At 35.3% G+C, this 20,377-nt stretch overlaps 1 protein-coding gene across 1 annotated transcript in view; it reads right to left on the bottom strand.

Moving 5' to 3' along the window:
* LOC111819362 (NKG2-A/NKG2-B type II integral membrane protein-like) overlaps nucleotides 1-20,377 on the bottom strand; it is a 67,879-nt gene that overhangs the window by 5,583 nt on the left and 41,919 nt on the right. Inside the window, exons 3-4 of the mRNA XM_023725794.1 lie at nucleotides 13,271-13,345; nucleotides 12,157-12,308 (exon numbers count right to left, since the gene is read on the bottom strand). Of these exons, the coding sequence (XP_023581562.1) occupies nucleotides 12,157-12,308; nucleotides 13,271-13,345 (227 nt within the window). The remainder of the gene's footprint in view (nucleotides 1-12,156; nucleotides 12,309-13,270; nucleotides 13,346-20,377) is intronic.

Here is a 20,377-nt window from a genome sequence, read left to right as displayed (position 1 = left end):
TGGAAGTTCTAGCTAGAGCAATAAGGCAAGAAAAAGAAATAGAGGGCATCCAAATTGGTAATGAAGAAGTTAAACTGTCCCTGTTTGCAGATGATATGATACTATACATAAAAAATCTTAAAGACTCCACAAGAAATCTATTGGAAATAATAGAAAGATTCAGCAGAGTAGCAGGATACAAGATAAACATTCAAAAAGTTGGATTCCTGTACACCAATGAGGAGAATGATGAAAAGGAAATCAGGAAAAGAATACCATTTTCAATAGCCCCCCAAAAATAAAATACTTAGGAATAAATCTGACCAGGGATGTAAAAGACCTATACGAAGAAAACTACATATCACTACTGCAAGTAACCCGAAGGGATCTACATAAATGGAAAAACATACCATGCTCATGGATAGGCAGACTCAACATTGTGAAAATGTCAATTCTACCCAAAGCAATTTCCAACACTACGCAATCCTGATCAAAATACCAACAACATTCTTCAAAGAGATGGAAAAACTAACCATTAACTTTATATGGAAAGGGAAGAAGCCCCAAATAAGTAAAGCAATACTGAAGAAGAAGAATAAAGTTGGAGGACTCACACTACCTGACTTCAGAAGCTAGTATACAGCTACAGTAGTCAAAACAGCCTGGTACTGGTACAACTACAGATACATCGACCAATGGAACAGAATTGAGAACCCAGATGTAAATCCATCCACCGACACTCACCTGATCTTCAACAAGGGCCCAAAGTTCATCAAATGAGGGAAAAGACAGTCTTTTTAACAAATGGTACCGGCAAAACTGAATATCCATTTGCAAAAAAATGAAACAGGACTCATACCTCACGCCATATACAAAAACTACTTCAAAATGGATCAAGGACCTGAATATAAAGCCTAAAACTATAAAGTTCATAGAAGAAAAAATAGGACTAACACTTCAGGCCTTAATACATGGCATTAACAGCATACAAACCATAACCATCAATGCACAAACTGCAATAGATACGCTAGATAACTGGGATCTTCTATAAACCAAACACCTATGCTCTTCAAAGTACTTCACCAAAAGAGTAAAAAGAGAACCTACAGACTGGGAAAAAATTTTTGGACAGTACAAGTCAGACAAAGGTCTAATCTCTATAATCTACAAGAAAATCCAACACCTCTACAACAAAAAGACAAATAATCCTATTAAAAAATGGGCAAAGGAAATGAACAGACACTTCACCAAAGAAGACATTCAAATGGCCAACAGACACATGAGGAAATGCTCGCGATCACTAGCCATTAGAGAAATGCAAATTAAAACCACAATGAGATACCATCTCACCCCGGCATTACTGGCACGAATCAAAAACACTGGAAATAACAAATGTTGGAGGGGCTAAGGGGAGATTGGAACACTTATGCACTGCTGGTCGGAATGCAAAATTATACAACCATTTTGGAAAATGATATGGTGCTTCCTCAGAAAGCTAGAAATAGACATACCATTCAATCCAGCAATCCCACTCCTAGTAGTATATCCTAGAGAAATAAGAGTCGTCGCTCAAATAGACATATGCACACCTATGTTCATGGCAGCATTGTTCACAATAGCAAAATGATGGAAACAATGTAGGTGTCCATCAACAGATGAATGGATAAACAAACTATGGTACATACACACAGTGGAGTACTATGCAAGGTGAAAGAACAACAATGAATCTGTGAAGCATCTCATAACATGGATGAAACTGGAGGACATTATGCTGAGTGAAATAAGTCAATCACAAAAGGACAAATATTGTATGAGACCTCTATTGTAAAAACCCATGAAAAAGTTCACACACAAAATGTAACAATCTTTGTTGGTTACCAGGGATGGGAGGGGTGGGGTGTGGGGAAATATTAAATAGACAATAGATAAGTGGTATCTGGTGTGAAGGGTGAGACGGTACATAATACAGGAGAAGCTAGCACAACTTGTACAAGGAAAGGTCATGGAAGCCCTATAGACGCATCCAAACTCCCTGATGGACTGAAGTGCTGGACGGAGGGCTCTGGGGACCATGGTCTCGGGGAACATCTAGCTCAATTGGCATGACACAACTTATAAAGACAGTGCTCTACATTCTACCTTGGAGAGTAGTGTCTGGGGTCTTAAAAGCCTGTGAGCGGCCATCTAAGATACTCCACTGGTCTCATCCCTTTGGGAGCAAGGGGGAATGGAGAGAACAGGATACAAGGAAAGGATTAGTCCAAAGGACTAATTGTCCACAGCTACCAAAGCCTCCACCGGACTGAGTCCAGTACAGCTAGATGGTGCCCGGCTACCACCACTGACTGCTCGGACTGGGATCACAGTAGAGGGTTCTGGACAGAGTGGGAGAAGGATGTAGAGCATAATTCTAACCCACAAAAAAGACAAGATTTCCTGGCCTAAAGGAGACTGGAGAAGCCCCGAGGGTGTGATCCCCAGACACCCTTTTAGCTCAGTGGTGAAGTTACCTCCGAGGTTCACTGTTCAGCCTGGGAGTGGACAGCCCCGTAAATCAAAGGAGACTAACGAGGTACAGGAGTCCAGTGACAAGGGCCAGAAAGCAGAAGGAGACAAGGAAGCTGGTGATAGGGAACCCAGGGTTGAGTAAGGTATTGTTGATGTGTTGTGAGATTGTTAACCATTGTCATAGGGCAACATTTGCAGTAACTGTTAAATGAGAAACTATTTTGTTCTGTAAGCCTTCATCTTAAGTGAGAATAACAGCACTATTGGAAGAGCATAATCAATGTCACTGAACTGTGCATGTAGAAATTTTTGAAATGGTGTATTTTGGCTATGTGTATTTTCACCAAAATAAAAAAGGTTGAGAAGTTAGAGGGTTGATATGTTGTGGGGTTGTTAACTAATGTCATAAAACAACATGTGTGCTTCTGTTTCATGAGAAACTATTTGTTCTATAAGCCTTTACCTGAATAATAATAATAAAAAAAAAAAAACAGCATAGTAAGGGTTTAAATAAGTCTCCAGATACTATTACATTCTTCCCTCCAAAACAGTGTATTTTTCTACTATGTTTCTCAGAGTTTGGTTTTGTAAAGGAAATTAAAGGGCTGCCATTGAGGAGATACATGACATAGAAGTCAAACATTTGGTTTTTTGGGCCCCACCTCTTTCTTCAACTAGACTAGTCCTGCTTCTACCACTTTTTGTGCTGGTAGAAGGTTTAATTTAGAAAGACAGTGACACACAAACACACCGACATTCATACCAAATGAGAGAGAGAGAGAGAAGGATCCAATACCTAGTGAAACTATACTTTCAGGTATGAAGGGGAAATAAATACATTCTCAGATGTAGAAAAACTAAAAGAATGTATCAATAGGAAACCTACTCATTACAACTGACTAAGAAAGTTCTTCAAACAAAAAGGAATGAATAAGAAAGACTTTTGAAGCCTCAGATGGAAGAAAACAATGAAAAGAGTAGAAATACGAGTACATACAATAGGCTATTCTTATCCTCATGAGTTTTTTCAACCATATTTAATGATTTAAACAAAGATTATGATACAATCTGCAAATCAGTTCAATAACATTTAAAAGTGGAGAAGGTCCATAGTGACCTCATAGGACACAGTAGAACTGCCCCATAGGGTTTCAAAGGCTGGAAAATTATACAGAAGCAGACTGCCACAGCTATCTCCCCGTGCAGTGGCTGGGGGGTTAGAACCGACGGCCTTTTCCTTAGCAGGCCAGCACTTAACGACTAAGCCACCAGGGATTTTAATGGGAGTGAGGTTTCCACACTTTACTGAAAGTGTAAAACATTGATACCAGCAGACCTTGAAAAGTTTCATATGCATATCAAAATAGCCAGCTCAATCCTCAAGAAAACTATACAAAGAAATAGAGTAAAAACCACTACAAATAAATAATATAAAATCCTAAAAATGCTCAAATTACCCACAAGTAGGCAAGAAAGAACAAGAGAAAAAAAACAGAAGGAACAACCTGAAATAAATAAATAAAATGACAAACTTAAGCGCGGGTTTTAATTCTGTGCTGTAGTGCTGCAGGATGCTACCATTTGCAGAAACAGTGTGAAGAATACACAGAATCTCAATGTATTATTTCCTATAACTGCATGTGAGTTTACCATTATCTCAAAATAAAATTTAAATTTTTAAAAAAGCTAATGATGTTTGCAACAGCTAATAGCATTCATTTGAAACTGGGATGAAATAATCTTGAGATTACTTCAGCAAAAGAGTGACAATCTAAGCCATATGCTATGCTGTACTGTTAAACATAAGGCTAAATGCTAAAAATTTTGCAAGATAATTGGTCTTCCATCATGCGATTTCAAAGCTATAACGTTAAAACATCTACTAAGCAAAAAATATATTGACTTTGGTTCGTTTTTGTTGTTAGGTGCTGTTGAGTCAGTTTGGACTCACAGCCACGCTGTGGACAACAGAATGAAACACTGCCTGGTCTAGAACCACCCTCACAATTGTTGTTACGCTTGAGCCCATTGTTGCAGCCACTATATCAATCCATCTCATTGAGGGTCTTCCTCTTTTCTGTTTGTCCTCTGCTTTACCAAGCATGATATCCTTCTCCAGAGACTGGTCCCTCCTGATAACATGTCTAAAGCCAAAGTATGTGACATGAAGTCTCCCCATTCTCACTTCTAAGGAGCGTTCTGGCTGTACTTCCTCCAACACAGATATATTCGTTCTTCTGACAGTCCGTGGTGTATTCAGTATTCTTCGCCAACACCCTACATTCAAAAGCATCAATTCTTCTTCAGGCTTCTTAACTCATTGTCCAGCTTTCACATGCATATGAGGCCATTGAAAACATCATGGCTTGGGTCAGGTACCTTAGCCCTCAAAGTGACGTTTTTGCTTTCTAACACTTTAAAAAGAGATCTTTTGCAGCTGATTTCCCTATTGAAATACACTGTTTGATATCTTGATGGCTGCTTCCATTGGTATTGATTGTGAATCCAATTAAAATGAAATCCCTAAAACTTCAGTCTTTCCTTCATTTATCATGATGTTGCTTATTGGTCCAATTATGAGGATTTTTGTGTTCTTTATGTTGAGGTGTAATCCACACTGAAGTCTGTAGTCTTTGATCTTCATCAGTAAGTGTTTCAAGCCCTCTTGGCTTTAAGCAAGCAAGATCGTGTCATCTGCATATCAAAGGTTGTTAATGAGTCTTCCTCCAATCCTGATGTTGCGTTCTTCTTCATAGAGTCTAGCTTCTTGGATTATTTGCTCAGTATACAAGTTTAATAAGTATGGTAAAAGAATACAACCCTAAAATACACCTTTCCTGATTTTAACCATGCAGCATCCCCTTGTTTTGTTCGAATGATTGCCTCTTGGTCTGTGTACACAATCTACATGAGCAAAATTAAGTTTTTGGAATTCCCATTTTTCGTAAGGTTATATATAATTGTTATGATCCACTCAGCTAAATGTCTTTGACTAGTCAATGAAACACAAGTAAACATCTTTGTAGTATTCTCTGCTTCTGACAACGAACCGTCTGACATCAACAATGATATCCCTCGTTCAGTTCTGAACCCAGCTTAAAGTTCTGGCACTTCCCTGTCAATGTAGAGCTGCAGCTTCTTTTGAATTATCTTCAATAAAAATTTTGATAATTTTTGAAAACTGTTGATCATTTTTCTCTGGAGTGAGTATAAATATAGATCTGATAGGTTAATTTTTTTTTAATTGAAAGTCTATGCCATACAAACACTAATTCAAAAAAAAAATTGCAGTGACTATATTACTATGTGTCACAGATTAAAGTTGTATCCCCAAAAATCTGTGTGTCAATTTGGCTAGGTCATGATTCCCAGCATTGTGTGACGGTCCAGCATTTTGTCATCTGATGAGATTTTCCTGTGTATTGTAAATTCTGTCTCTGTGATGTTGAGATGGGATTAATTGCAGTCATGTTAGTGAAGGAAGACTCAATCTACAAGATTGGATTGTGTCTTCAGCCAATCTCTTTTGAGATATAAAAGACAGAAGCAAGCTAAGAGACAGGGTGAATATACTATGTGCATGTGAAAAGAATGTACATTATTGTGTGACGTGTACTATGAATGTCCAGAAAGAAGAGCCAGGAGAATAATGCATCCTTTGGACCCGGGGTCCCTGAACTAAGAAGCTCCTCGACCAGGGGAAGATTGATGACAAGTACCTACCTCCAAAGCCGACAGAGAAAGAAAGCATTTCCCTGGAGATGATGTCAAGAATTTGGCTTGGAGCCTACTAGACTGTGAGAGAATAAATTTCTGTTTGTTAAAGCCATTCACTTGTGGTATTTCTGTCATAGCAGTGGTAGATAACTGAGATATTAAGTAACAAAGTAACATCCAGAACAAGGAATATTACAAGAGTTAAAGATGGCCATTATATAATGATAAATCAGTCAATTGATCAAAAAAGACAAAATAATTTTAAGTATGTATGCATCTAACATCAAAGTTCCAAATAGATAAAGGAACTCTGATAGAGTTGAAGGTGAAGAAGACACATCCACAATTTTAACTGTTGACCTTAGTATTCTCTCTTTATTCAATAGAACATGTAGACAGAAAATCATTAAAAGAAGAGTTGAACATCACTATCAACCACCTTAACCTAATGGACATTTATAGAACACGTCACACAATAATGTACGTTCTTTTCACATGCACATAGTATATTCACCAACATAGACCATACATTGGGCCATAAAACAAACATCAACAGATTTTAAGGAACTGGAATCATAGAAAATATTTTCTTTGAATACAATGCAATATAATTAGAAATTAATTAAAAAAGAGAATATGTGAGGAATTTAAATAACCCAAGAGGTCAATGAGAATGTCACAAAGAAATTAAAAAAAAAGAATAGAATGAAATGAAAACACAGCAGGTCAATATTTGTGAATTGTAGTTAAAGCAGTGTCAAGAGGTAAATTTACCACACTGATTTCTTATTTTATAAAATACAAAAAGTCTGAAATAAATGATCTAACTTTAACTTCAAGAAAATAAAAATAAAAACTCAAATAAAGAAGGAAGAATACATAAACATAATAGCATAAATTAATGAAAATGAAAACTGCAAAACAGAATAAACAAGTGAAACCAAAACATTTTCTCCGACAGATTAATTAAATTGATGAACCTCCAACCAGAAAGATGAATGCAAAGAGAGAAGGCATAAATTATACAAAGAAATCAAAAGAGGGGACACAACTACAGATCTTATGATCATGAGGATCGCACAGGACTGGGCAGCATTTTGCTGTGTTATACATAAGGTCGCCATTAGCTGGAGGTGACTAACAACAGCAACAACATGGGAGACATTGCTGAAATACAAGCAAAGAGTAAAATGTTCTGAAAAACTGAATGCTAATAACTTTTGCAATCTTGGTCAAAACAAATTATTGAAAGCAACAAAGATCACTCAAAAAAAATTAATTAATAAAAGATATCCTAAGAAGATATCTAGTAAGTCCATGTGTTAACAAGGATATAGATGAAATGAAACTCTCAAACAATTTTAGGAAGGAAAATGGTGCAAACCTGTTGAAAATGTTCTGCCGAGATTTTATTTTTAAAGTTAAACATACACTTCACCTATGATCCAGCAATTTCACTTGAATTCCACAAAATTGAAAATGTACGTACACATAGCTTTTTGCACAAGATTTTTCATAATTCTTTTCCAGAATAGAAAAATTCTGGAGACAATCCAAATGTCCATAAACAGATGAATCGATCAGGAAATTGTGAAATATGTACTCACTTGTGAAGTGAAGCATTGATAGAAGAAAAACTAAGCTATGATATTGGAAATCAGGCGTCTGAAAGTGAGTACTCATGGGATGAAGGAAATATTGTCCTGGTTGGTGTGGTGTGTTCACAGATGCATATATTTCTCAAAGTCATTGAACTGTGCATGCAAAACCTGGGCAGTTGAATGCAAGTGAATTATGCTTCACTTATAAAATAACACAAAAAGAACAGATGAAATCACCACCTTGACATACACAGCCAGATGTTAACTAACAATTGAACGGATAAACAAATTGTGGCATATCCATACACTTACTACTCATGAATGAAAATAATAAACTCTTGAAAAATGCTACAGCATGGATGAATTTCAAAATAATTATGTTAAATGAAAGAAATAAGAAAAAAATGTATGATTCCATTTATAAAAAAAAATTCTAGAAAATGCCAAATGATGATGATAGAAGGTAGATCCGTGGTTGTCTATAATTGGGGATAGGTGAAGGGTGGGAAAAGGGGCTATAAAGGTGATTAATGAAACTTTTGAAGGTAACAGTTGTATTCATTATTTATAATTGATGGTTTCACAGGTATATACACATATAAAAAGTTAAAAAATTATATGATTTAAATATGTACAGTTTATTTTATGTCAAGTGTATCTCAAGAAATGGTTTTAAAAGGGAGAAAAAGTAAACTTCCATATTCGGATGGAGTTGTCTTCAAAAAAACCAACAGAATATGTACCCAGTGATGAAATGATTAAAGCTGTTACTGCGACACAGGTCAATGAGACCATGATGCCCAATAACACTTTTTCTCCTCAATTTTGAGCTGAGCAGTCTTTCAAGTAAATAAATAAATAAACTAGGTATAAATTGTAACAGAAGGAATAAAACTGACACAGGTCATACATGATTAAATTTTGTGGCAGAAAGTCAAAAGGAACTTAAAGGCAAATTACTAGAATTACTAAGTGTGTTTAGAAAGATTGCTGGACACAAGGTCAATGTCCACATATCATTAGCGAAGGATAAATTAGAAACATCAGAAAAGGAAATATAAAAGATAACCGGAGCCAAATCAAACAAACATTTGATTTCAAATTTCAAGACTTCTACACAAAACCATGCTGAGAGAAGATAAATGGAGGATAAAATCCGGTTAAGATATTACATTATTAAGATGTCAATTTTCAACAATTAATCTATTGATTTAACGTAACTTAAATAGAGTCACAGCATGTGTTTTGAGAATATTTATATAGAAATGTAAAGGGCTAAGCGGAGAAGAAGTGAATAAATCCTGAATGAGAACACTACTGCGCTGAATAGACAGAATGAAGAGAAAGCGTCAGAGATTTCGCCCATGTGATATTGATGCAAGAAAAAAGAATAGAAAAGTGAAACACAGTAGCGACCAAGAACACATCCACATACAAATGTACATCGATATCCTTGATTTATGACAAACGTGGCCACAAAGAGGAATAGATAACTGATCATTTTAACCATAAATTATGCTCACTCAATTAGACAATGATGTTCAAAAGTATAAACTTCTATCAGCATCACGAAAAATGAATTTCAATAGATTATACATCTGGAGAAATATATCATAACTGGGCCAATAAGTAACCTCATGATGAATGGAGAAAATATAGAAGTTGTCAAGGATTTCATTTTACTTGGAGTCTTAATCAATGCCCATGGAAGGAGCAGTCAAGAGATAGATGACACATTACGTAGGCAAATCTGCTGCAAAAGATCTCTTTAAAGTGCTAACAAGCAAACAAGTCACTTTGAGGACTAAGGTGCACTTGACCCAAGTCATAGTGTTTTCAGCAGCCTCATATGCATGTCAAAGCTGGAAAATGAATAAGGAAGAGAGAAGTAGAAATGATGAATTTAGATTATGGTGTTGGCGAAGATATTGAATATACCATGGACTGCTAGAAGAACGAACAAGTCTGTTTTGAAAGAAGTACAGCCAGAATGCTCATGAGTAGCAAGGATGAGCAGACTTTGTTTCCCATATTTTGGACATGTTATCAGGGGGGACCAGTCCCTGGAGAAGGACATCATGCTTGGTAAAATAGAGGGTCAGTGAAAAAGAGGAAGACCATCAAAGAGATGGACCGACACAGTGTCTGCAACCATGGACTCAAGTATGACAACAATCGTGAGGACAGCACAGGACCAGGCAGTGTCTCGTTCTGTTGTACGTGGGGTTGCTATGAGGAGGAACTGACTCCACGACACCTAACAATACATCTAAATGTAGGTAAACATTTTCAGAAAAAATTTCAAAAAAAAAGATAAAATATAAAATTGACAGATTAATTTAGTAGATTATCTATACTGAAATTTGATTAATTACTAAAAGAGCTCCAAAATAAGCACTAATAATATAAATGAGAAATTAGACTATGCTAATATTAATCAATTCTATTCATTAAAAGACTCCACTGTGGGAGTAAATATGAAACCACAGAGAAAAGTAAAACTCTTATAAAGTTATCATATCAAAAAGAGATCATATGCAAATTATGTCAAGAATTTATTGGTGGGAAAAGACTGACAATCACAGAGGAAAAAAGGACAACAGACTTGAATAGGCACTTGATAAAAGAAGATGTTCTAGTGGCCAATAGCACATGAAAATGTGCTCCATCTAACAATAATTAGGAAAATGTCTATTAATATAATAATGATACTATCATAGAACAATCAAAACTTCTACTTTTAAAATTTCTCATACTACTAAGTTTTGATGAGGATGTGGATCAAGGGACAGGTTCAAACACTGTTCAATAATCTGTGTATGTGTGCTATGAACTAGTAAACTGTTGGGATAATTTAAAAATATTGACATGTACATACACCTATAACCCTACATGATCCTACCATTTCATTCCTGTGCATCTAGGTAATATATGGACAAAAGACATCCAGAAAGATATTTAGAGAATAATTACACATAATAGCTAAATAGTAGCTAAGTATTATCATAATAGTTAAATTTCTATTCACCACAGGATGGATTTTAAAATGTTTATTTACATAACAATGAGTTACTAGCAGTACAAATGGTTAAGCACTTGGTCACTAATGGAAAGTTTGAAGGTTGAAGACTACCCAGATGTGCCCGGAAAGACAGGCCTGGCAACCTACTTCTGAAAGTTACAGCCACTGAAAACTCCTGAAGTGCAGTTCCGCTCTGAAACACATAGGCCTCCAGTCGGAATCATCTCCATGGCAACTGCTTAGGTTTTTTCTTTATTTTTGGTGGGTTTACTTACACAACACAGCACTGAAAATGAACGAACTGCAACTAACCACAACAGTATGGTTCACCTGCACAAATACCATATGAGAGTCAAAGGAGATACTAAAAATGCATGCCATATGATGCCATTTATACAAAGTTCAAAACCGAGTAAAGCTAATCTGTAATAAAAGTCAGGAGAGTGGTTTGGGAAGAAGAAGAAGTGATAAGAGCATACACAGGGGCAGAGCTAATGTGGGAAGGGTGGCTAGCATTTTCTATTTCTTCACCTGGTTCGTAATTACATGGGTCTATTCATCTTGTGATTAATCTTCACAATTTTGATTTATTTGTTTATGGCCAAATGAAACAACAGAGTTTATTTAAGGAAAAAAAATGTATGGAAGCCTTGTTTTTCATAAATAGCAAGAACTGGAAATAAACCAATGTATTTTAATGGTATAAAATATAAATAAAGCATTGTAAGTCCAACAATGGAGTACTATGTAGCCTGGGAAAAAATGAAGCACAACTCTGGAAAAATTAGTCTTAGAAGAATCACAATCAGAATGCTCCTTGGAAGCAAGGATGGCGAGACTTTGGCTTGTTTACTTCAGACACGTCATCAGGAAAGACCAATCACTAGAAAGGACATCTCGTTTGGCAAAGCGGAGGGCCAGTGAAAATGAGAGAAACGTTCAGTGAGATGAATGGACAACAATGGACTCAGAGACACCACTGACCATTAAGATGGCACAGGACCAGACAACGTTTTCCTCGTTCATAAGGTCTCCAGGGGTCGGAGTCAATTCAAGGGCAACTAACAACAACATGGACAAAAATGTGGGTGAATCCTAAAAACACAATATCAACTGAAATATGTCAGACACTAAACACTTCATGTAGTATAATTCTCTTTATAGAAGCTTGCTAAGCAGGCAAATCTTTATAGTTTAAGATGCGTAGGAAACATATGGCACATCAGTAATGTTTCTCGATAGTTGTTATTCACTCAAATATATTTTGTATCCATTTGGTTTTGTATGTTATACCTTTCAATAAAATACTTCAAATATTTGAAATCTTACCATTTCTTCTTCATTGTCCATATAAAACAGACTAGAATTCTTAGAAACACAGGCCATCCGACTCTCAGTCCAGTTTTTTATATCACTGCTAATATAATAGCAATGGTTGGAATAGGAGAACCAGTCCTCTGGACAACGGTGACAATGATTAGCTGAAAAAAGGATATGAGTCACTATCCAGGAACAACTGGAATTAAAAAATATAAATTAGTTGACATATTTGCATAGGCGTTAAGTGTATATCTACATAACCTATATATGCAATCTCATGCACTCACACATACATAAAAAAAAGCACATCCACACAGAAAAGGTCAGCCTCCCATCCCATAATTTATGTACAATTAAAAAGCAAAAAACAAAAGCTCTATCCTATACACGTCCTGAAAATCACTGACCAGCACCACTTTATTAGAATAACAAAGTTATTTCTTATCATGCTGTTGTTATTGTTGTTAGGTGCTGTCGAGTCCATTTTCAACTCATAACAACCCAATATGACACAGTAGAACTTCCTCATAGAATTTTGTAGGCAGAGCCCTGGTCGCACAGTAGTTACGAGCTTGGCTGCTAAGCAAATGGTCGGCAGTTCAAATACACCAATCACTCCTTGGAAACCCTACAGCGCAGTTCTACTCTGTCTTATAGGATCACTATGAGTTGGAATCCACTCAACAAGAACGAGTTTTGTTAGTATGGTTTTGTTTAATCTTTACAGGAGCAGTAGGAACTTTGAGGCAGTTGTCAAAAGAAGGCTATAGTGATTGTAAAAGCATATTTCCTCTAACTTTTCAACAAGCAGGAGTTCCTCATCTGATCTTTATTTATGAAAATTTATTGCTTTATTTTTGAAGGTTTTAAAAAATGTGTTATTATTTCTTCATAACATAAAATAGAGAAAAAATACAATCTTAATATATTAGCCCTGGTGGTGCAGTGCTTAAGAGTTTGTCTGCTAACCAAATTGTCGGCAGGTGAAATCCACCAGTTACTCCTTCGAAACTCTATGGGGGCAGGTCTAAACTGTTCTATAGGGTCTCTAAGAGTTGGAATTGACTCGCTGGCAATGAGTTTGGTTTTGGTTTATATGAGAACTTTTAAAATTATGACATACCTTTCTGAGTTCTGTTCTCGTCCATGATTTCATTAGCTAGAAGGATTGTAGTGATTATTATAGAGATTAATATTCCTTTAATAAATCATAATAATTTTAGTTTCCTAGTTTTAAATTTAGTATAACATTTAAAATTGTAATAATGTATATTAAAAATGATTGAACTAACAAAAAATAGTAATAAAGGCTTTGCAAAAACATATGAACAGTCTAAAGGAGAAATTTTATCACCTCTTACAGTATTTGAATTACCTACATTCCAAGATTAATTTTATTCGCAGTAGGTGTTCTCAGTCTCTCATTGCAAATCTTTGAGATGTGACAAACACACACATGTATACACACACACATACAATACAGACATTTAGAATTATAAACATATAAAATCTGCGATCTTTCTGTGTATTTATACTTTTGAAAATCTCAGAATAACTCTTCCACATTTAATGCACATTGAGGCGGCATTCTTTATTTACTAAGACTAAAAAACCCGGTAAACATATCACACAAATGCATACATTAAAATGAGCATTCTATTCCATAAAATGTGAAATATACAGAGGCACTTTCACACCTTTAAAAGGAATATTCCTTGATAATCTTTCAAAAACTTACAGTTATTACTTGTGACTGTCACGGTTATTACACCGGCCGTCAAGACAAGGCAGATGAGTCCCAGGGTCCCAGCAATGAGCTTCCCTGGAGGTGATGGGTGATGTGCAGACAGAGAAATGGAAACACTGAGAAAGGATGGATGGAGCCAGTGTTCAGAGTGTTTACATACAGGAGAACCCAGGTGCACAGGGAATCATGTACAGAAATACTGGACATTGAACCCACAGTCCACATTGTAATTTTTCTCTCAGAATATACTATTGCATTTTCAGTAAAATAATAGCCCATGAGTTGTTCTTCAAAGCCCACAAATTTCAACAATGTCTGAACAGAATTAACCTTCTAATTTCCTAGGAGAACACAATATCCGTACTTCAGGTCTGATCCTCAAAACTGAAAAGCAGTGAGCCTACTCCCTTAATCTGACTACCCTTGCTCCGTGTCTTCATTTTCACTCTTTCCCCACATTTCTGCACCAGAACTGCACATTCTAGTGTAGTTATAATGAGAACTAATCAGATGATTTACCTTTGCAGTGGAAAGTCTTGTCATTCTTTTGACGATCTTGAGAAGCATTATGAAAGTTTAATTCCACATAAGTTATTTCCCGCTCAGTGACTGAAAAGGAGCTATCAGCGTCCTTAGGTTTGATTTGCTGCCTTTTTGGCTTCTTGGCCAGATTCAGTTCTGAGTAAGTTACTGTTTGATTATTCATCTCTGCAGCTGAGGGGTGTCAAGGTCTGTGCTCTATGAGAAACTGGGCTTGAGAAGGAAATACGTGCTGTGTACATGACAAGATCAAACTAGGTGGGGAGGAGGGTAAGTGTCAGTGCTCACTTTACAGCTGAGAATCTAAAGTTCTGGTTCTAATTGACTTAGAGCCTTACACAAATGTCTCAGAGAGGAATAAGTAATTTTTAAAGATATTCTGTCTTCTATAATATATTTTTGGTTGGAGTAATAGAAAGCAATAAATTATTGAAGAAAAAAGAAGTTCATAAATAAGAATATCTTGCATATTAAAAGTCATATTCCACAGAAGTATTTTAAACTATTATAATATGTCAGTTAAAAATTAAAATGCTGTATTGGTAAAATAAAAAAAAATGATGCATTGATTGATGACAATATTGTAATACAATAATGTTGAACAACTGAGTGCTCTAAAGAAGTGGGAATTGGAAGGTTAGCACATATCAAAATTTACTACACTAAAATACCTTAATTTAGTGACTTATGTTTATTTATTAAGAGTTGAAGTTCTATTGTATGATCTTTTTCTTATTAATGAATAGGTGCAGAGTTCTGAGAAATCATTACATTTTTAAGAAAATATGTATCAGAATAATTACACTACACAATAAACAACCATTTAAAGACTATTGGAAACCTGATTTTAAACAATTTAAAGAGTGTATTTCTTATATAAAAATTATTGGCAATCGATTTTATTGCTAAAACAGGGGACCACAAATTGATAAATAGAAGTGCATCCCGTTTATGGAAGAACACTGTCGGTTCCAGCTTCCAGAAAGATCATATGGTTGTCCCAGTCCGTGTGGGTTCCTTTAGTTGTGTAAGTAACTGGTGTAATTCAGTAATGTAGTTTAATAATTTTCTCATTGGACTCTGGGGTCAGTGAGGTCAAAGAATTGAATTCTGGTTTTGAAACTTACAATGCTTAGACCGTTAAAAAGGTGCTTAAAAACTAGTAATCTAATAGTCTAATCTAAAATGGGAATAATAATATATAAAATGGAATGCATGTAAGTACATAACTCTCAACTTGGCAATTACAAGCTCTGAATAGATAATAACAGTTTTAATTAATATTTTCATTACAGTATTTTGTTGGTGCTTCTGATTCGCGTTGGGTAGGAATTGCAAATTAACTCATTAGACAGCGTTCTCTTATATTAGTGTGTTTTTTCCCGGTGGTTTGCTAAATTAATTTAAGTTTTTTGATATTTATTATTAATTTTAGATTAGCACTTTATGGAAGCTACCTCATCCACCTTTTTGAAAAAAGTAAAACCACATGTCCATAATCTTAGTAAGTGAATGACAATTATGTCTGGCCTTGCATCATTCAATCATTATTTTTCAGAATCTAGCAATAAACACTGGGCTAAACGTAGCATATTACATTATGATACAAAGACACTTGTTGAACTACATATAAAATCCAAAATTAATTGCTCATTGTCATGGTGCTTAGGGGATTTTACTTTAAAGTATGTTGATTAACAAGCTCAAATGTGTGTGTGTGTGCATTTGACTAATTCTCCACACGTAATAATTTGAATAAATTAAGAAATCCTCCAACACATTTCATATTCGGGGCTCACTGTTTAGCCCGACTCCAATGTTCACAGTGATTCTATTGTACATTAACAGTCCCTCAGGGCATCATGCACAGCATTTATAACCTCCCACTAAATGAGGTGGGCTAGAACACAGACAGGAGAGCAGTGGTCCATACCTTCTCTCAGTTGGAAAGTCATGCGTCCATCAGTGGGGAGGCCTTGTTAATGTCCCAGAGGGGCCAACTACAGCAGGATAGTAGAAGGCAAAATCTAAAGACATAAATCCTGCAAAAGCACAAAGAATATCTGTCCCCTTCATAGACTACCCTGTGAGGGCTCAGAGTGAGTCAAGAGATGAAAAAGTAGAAGGCTCTTCAATGTGTTATTTCATGTTTGAACAGGAAATCCCCACTTGGGCTATTTTGAAGTCAGTTTATCTCATCACACACCTCCAGAACATAGGAGATGTTGAGCTCCTATTGGAAGGACAAAGTAGATCTTTAAATATGTCATATCGATTCTCTCTTTTGAAGTGTTTTTGATAAATCCTTCTCATATCTTATAGGATTTTGCATTTAGAAGGTTGGATTACCCATGCTGTTAGCTTGTGTCCATTGAACCACAAACTATTAAAACTATTGCCATGTTAACACTACCTTAGATGTCTAAGTCCTGCTTTTAGAATAAACTGCAAAACTGTGGCATTACGTTCTACTTTTCTACGTATTATGTCCAGTTCTGCTCTGAACACACTGGGTCACCAGGAGTCAGGATTGACTTGATGGCAAATAACAACAACAATATTTTCATAGGCTAAATTAATAATCTCATATGTATACATGTGTCTATGCATGTATTTATATGCATCAGAAATGAATTTATTTGCATTTATTATACTTTGTCTTTTTCAGAACCTAAATAATCTTCTCTTTCCCCTCTTTCTATTATGCACATCATATTATTAAACAGAAGAAACTATTCCCCAACAACACCAAAGAATGTAGAGCTCACTACTCTTCTCTTTTTAAGTTGAAGTCATTATGTTTACTATTCCTCAGACATTCACTTCTGGTGTCTTCTGTTAAATAATGTTATCTATCTTGTCCTTTGATTCTTTTGACATTTACACTTACAAAGTCTGTGCTCAGAAGCTATAATGTCGTGATAAAAATTACCCAAAATTATGGAATAATTAGGATTTATTTTGTATGATGTAAATGTGTGTATATCTTTATCTATCTGTGACCACTTACAATAATGGCAGAACCTACTGTCCAAAGAGGAGTCCTCAGTATCACAAGCAGGAAAGCCCCCAGCTACTAGACAAAACCACCCAGAGTTGCCTAGGAAGACAGGCCAGACAATCAGCTTCTGAAAGGTTGTAGCACTGAAAACCCTTAGAGCACACATGCGGTCGCCGTCAGTTGGCATCAGCTCAAATGTCACTAATAACAACAAGTGTCCAATGGGAGATGGCTACATTAGAGTTCAGTTCCGAGAAAAATGTCTTTCTAATACAATCATAAGATAAAGTCGTTTTCAAGAATTATTTTAAAAAGAGGTAACTAATTACAACTAACTCTTATTCAAGGAAATAACAAAGCATCTTCTTCAGCATAAGAAACACTTACGACGTATGAAGCTTTTGATATATAGAAAGAAAAAAGAGTTGAAGAAAAAAGTTAGTGGATATATCTAAATGAGTATGGTTATATATTGACTAGATATTATCCATGATAAGACATTAGTAATATAGATTCCAATTTGAAAATGCATATTTGTATTAGAATACAGGAGCGCTGGCGGCACAGTCATTAAGAGCTCGACTGCTAACCGAAAGTTCGGCAGTTCGAATCCACCAGCTGCCCTGTGGAAACCCTATGGGGCAGTTCTACTCTGTCCTGTATGGTCTCTATGAGTCAGAATCCACTCATCGGCAATAGTTACTGGTATTAGAATGCAAATGAGCAAATGTAGCAACAAGGATGAAATACAGGTAGAAAGTAATAAGGTCTTTTCATTGCTCGAGAAGTTTTAAAAATAATAATTTGTTAGAATTTAATGAGTAAAGTGTGAGTGTAGTAAAAATGTAGAGCACCATTACAAGAATAGTTAACAGCACATTGAATTATAAAGGAAAGTGGAACAAGAAAAATACTTATAATAAAAGAAAGAAAAACAATATATATTTAGAGCTACAAATGAAAGAAAATAGTAAATGGTAGAGTTCAATCTAAATTAAATAACTATGTTAAATATAAATAAAATTTCAATTCAAATACTAATGTTAAAGTCAGATTGAAAGTCCATTCAAACATTAATTTTAAAGTCCACATAGAACTTTTCCCAAAATATGTTGATATTTTAAGGAATGTAAATGTCAAATGTACGGAACAGTGTTGCTAAAGCAGTAGTCTCTAGCCAAGTCAACAGATGGGCCCTTGAAATTCACTGAATTAAACTTAATACTAAGTGTTTGAGCTAATTGAATATAATCAGCAGCTAATTTAATGAGAAAGACCTGGAATATATGCATAAGGCAAGAGGAAAGTAAATAGATTAAAACAAGAAACACCCTGCAACACACCCTGGAGAAAAATGCTGCAGTTAAAGGGCTGTCACATGAGAAGGCAAGAGGCATTATTTGAAATAAAAAGACACGTTTCACAATGATAAACCCTCCAAACCATTAATAACATGATTTTTAAACTTTGTGTCTACCTGATAACACAGGCTGATTATAGGAAATAAACACTGTCAGTACTTATCAAAAAAGCAGATACAACAGTGAGGCTACAGAAGGATTTAAACCAGACAATTAACAACACTGACGCACACATGAACACAATACATGCGAGTGCAGAGTTCACATGCTTTTAAAGTCCACACAGAACTTTTCCCAAAATACACTTTCTATTCGTATTTCAAAGAATATACATATAAAAATGTATAGAACTGTGTTGTTGATGCGGTAGTCCTTAGCCAGCTTAACAGGTGGGCATTGAAGTGTGACGCTCAAATTTAAATTTAAATTAACTCACAGCAAATGAAATATGAAATTCAGTTCCTCCTTCACAAAACTACATTTCAACCACAAATTTAGAACATTTCTAACATTACAGCAAATTCTCTAACTACAGTGTACTTAGAGTAGAAATCAAGTAAATAATTTTGAAAATTCTTATACGATTTTTCATTCAACAATATATTTATAAATTGCATATGGGTCAAAAGACTGATTAGAGTGCATATTCATAATTTTATATGAATTACAATAAAAATTAACATATCAAAATTGTCTTATACAATTGATTGCCTTAAATACGTACATTAGAAGAAAAGAAATCATAAACTCAATCACCTTAGTACGTATCCAAAAAGTTAGAAATTGAAAAGCAAATTGTATCAAAATGCAATAGAAGGAAGAAAACAATAAAAAGTGGAAATAAACGACAAAGTACAAAAATTACAACAAAGAGGCTCAACAAGGCAAGTTTTTTCCATTGAATGACATTAAAATTGATAAATCATAGACGATACTGTCCAGGAAAAAAGTGGAGAAAGGATAAATCACCTATCTGGAACAAAAATGGGAACACTATTTTGTTTGTTAGAGATATTAAATAGATAACAAAATATTAGGAATACATTTTCATGTCTATATGAAATAGAGAATTCTTAGAAAATGAAAATTAGCAAAATGCAGTCCAACAACTAGAAAACTGAATACTCCTACATATATTGAAAGCTGTTCTGGGTGCTGAAAAGGTTGAGCACTGGTCCACTAGACAAAAGGTTGGAGGTTCAAACTCACCCAGCGGTGCCTCAGGAGACAGGCCTGGGATGTGCTTCCGAAAGGTCACGACCTTGAAAACTCTGTGGAGCAGTTCCACTCTGCACACCTGAGGACGCCATGAGTCTGAATCTAATTGACAGAAACTAACAACAACAAGTGTATCAAAGAAAATTAATTCATTATTACACACTTTCCAACAAAAAAATCTACAAGCTTAGAGGGCATCAGTGGCAAATTGTAACATTTAAAAATGTAACATTACTCCCACACAAAAGCTAGGTAATAGAAAAAGCAGAATGCTTCTCTACATAACTTTACAGAAAAACCTGGCAAGAACATCCAATATAAGAAAATTCCGATGAATTTCGCTTGTGATCATGGAAGAAAACA

Source organism: Trichechus manatus, unplaced genomic scaffold (assembly GCF_000243295.1).
Source record: "Trichechus manatus latirostris isolate Lorelei unplaced genomic scaffold, TriManLat1.0 scaffold00403, whole genome shotgun sequence".
In the NCBI taxonomy this organism is placed as follows: Eukaryota; Metazoa; Chordata; class Mammalia; order Sirenia; family Trichechidae; genus Trichechus; species Trichechus manatus.
This window is presented reverse-complemented; position numbering and strand designations above follow the sequence as displayed.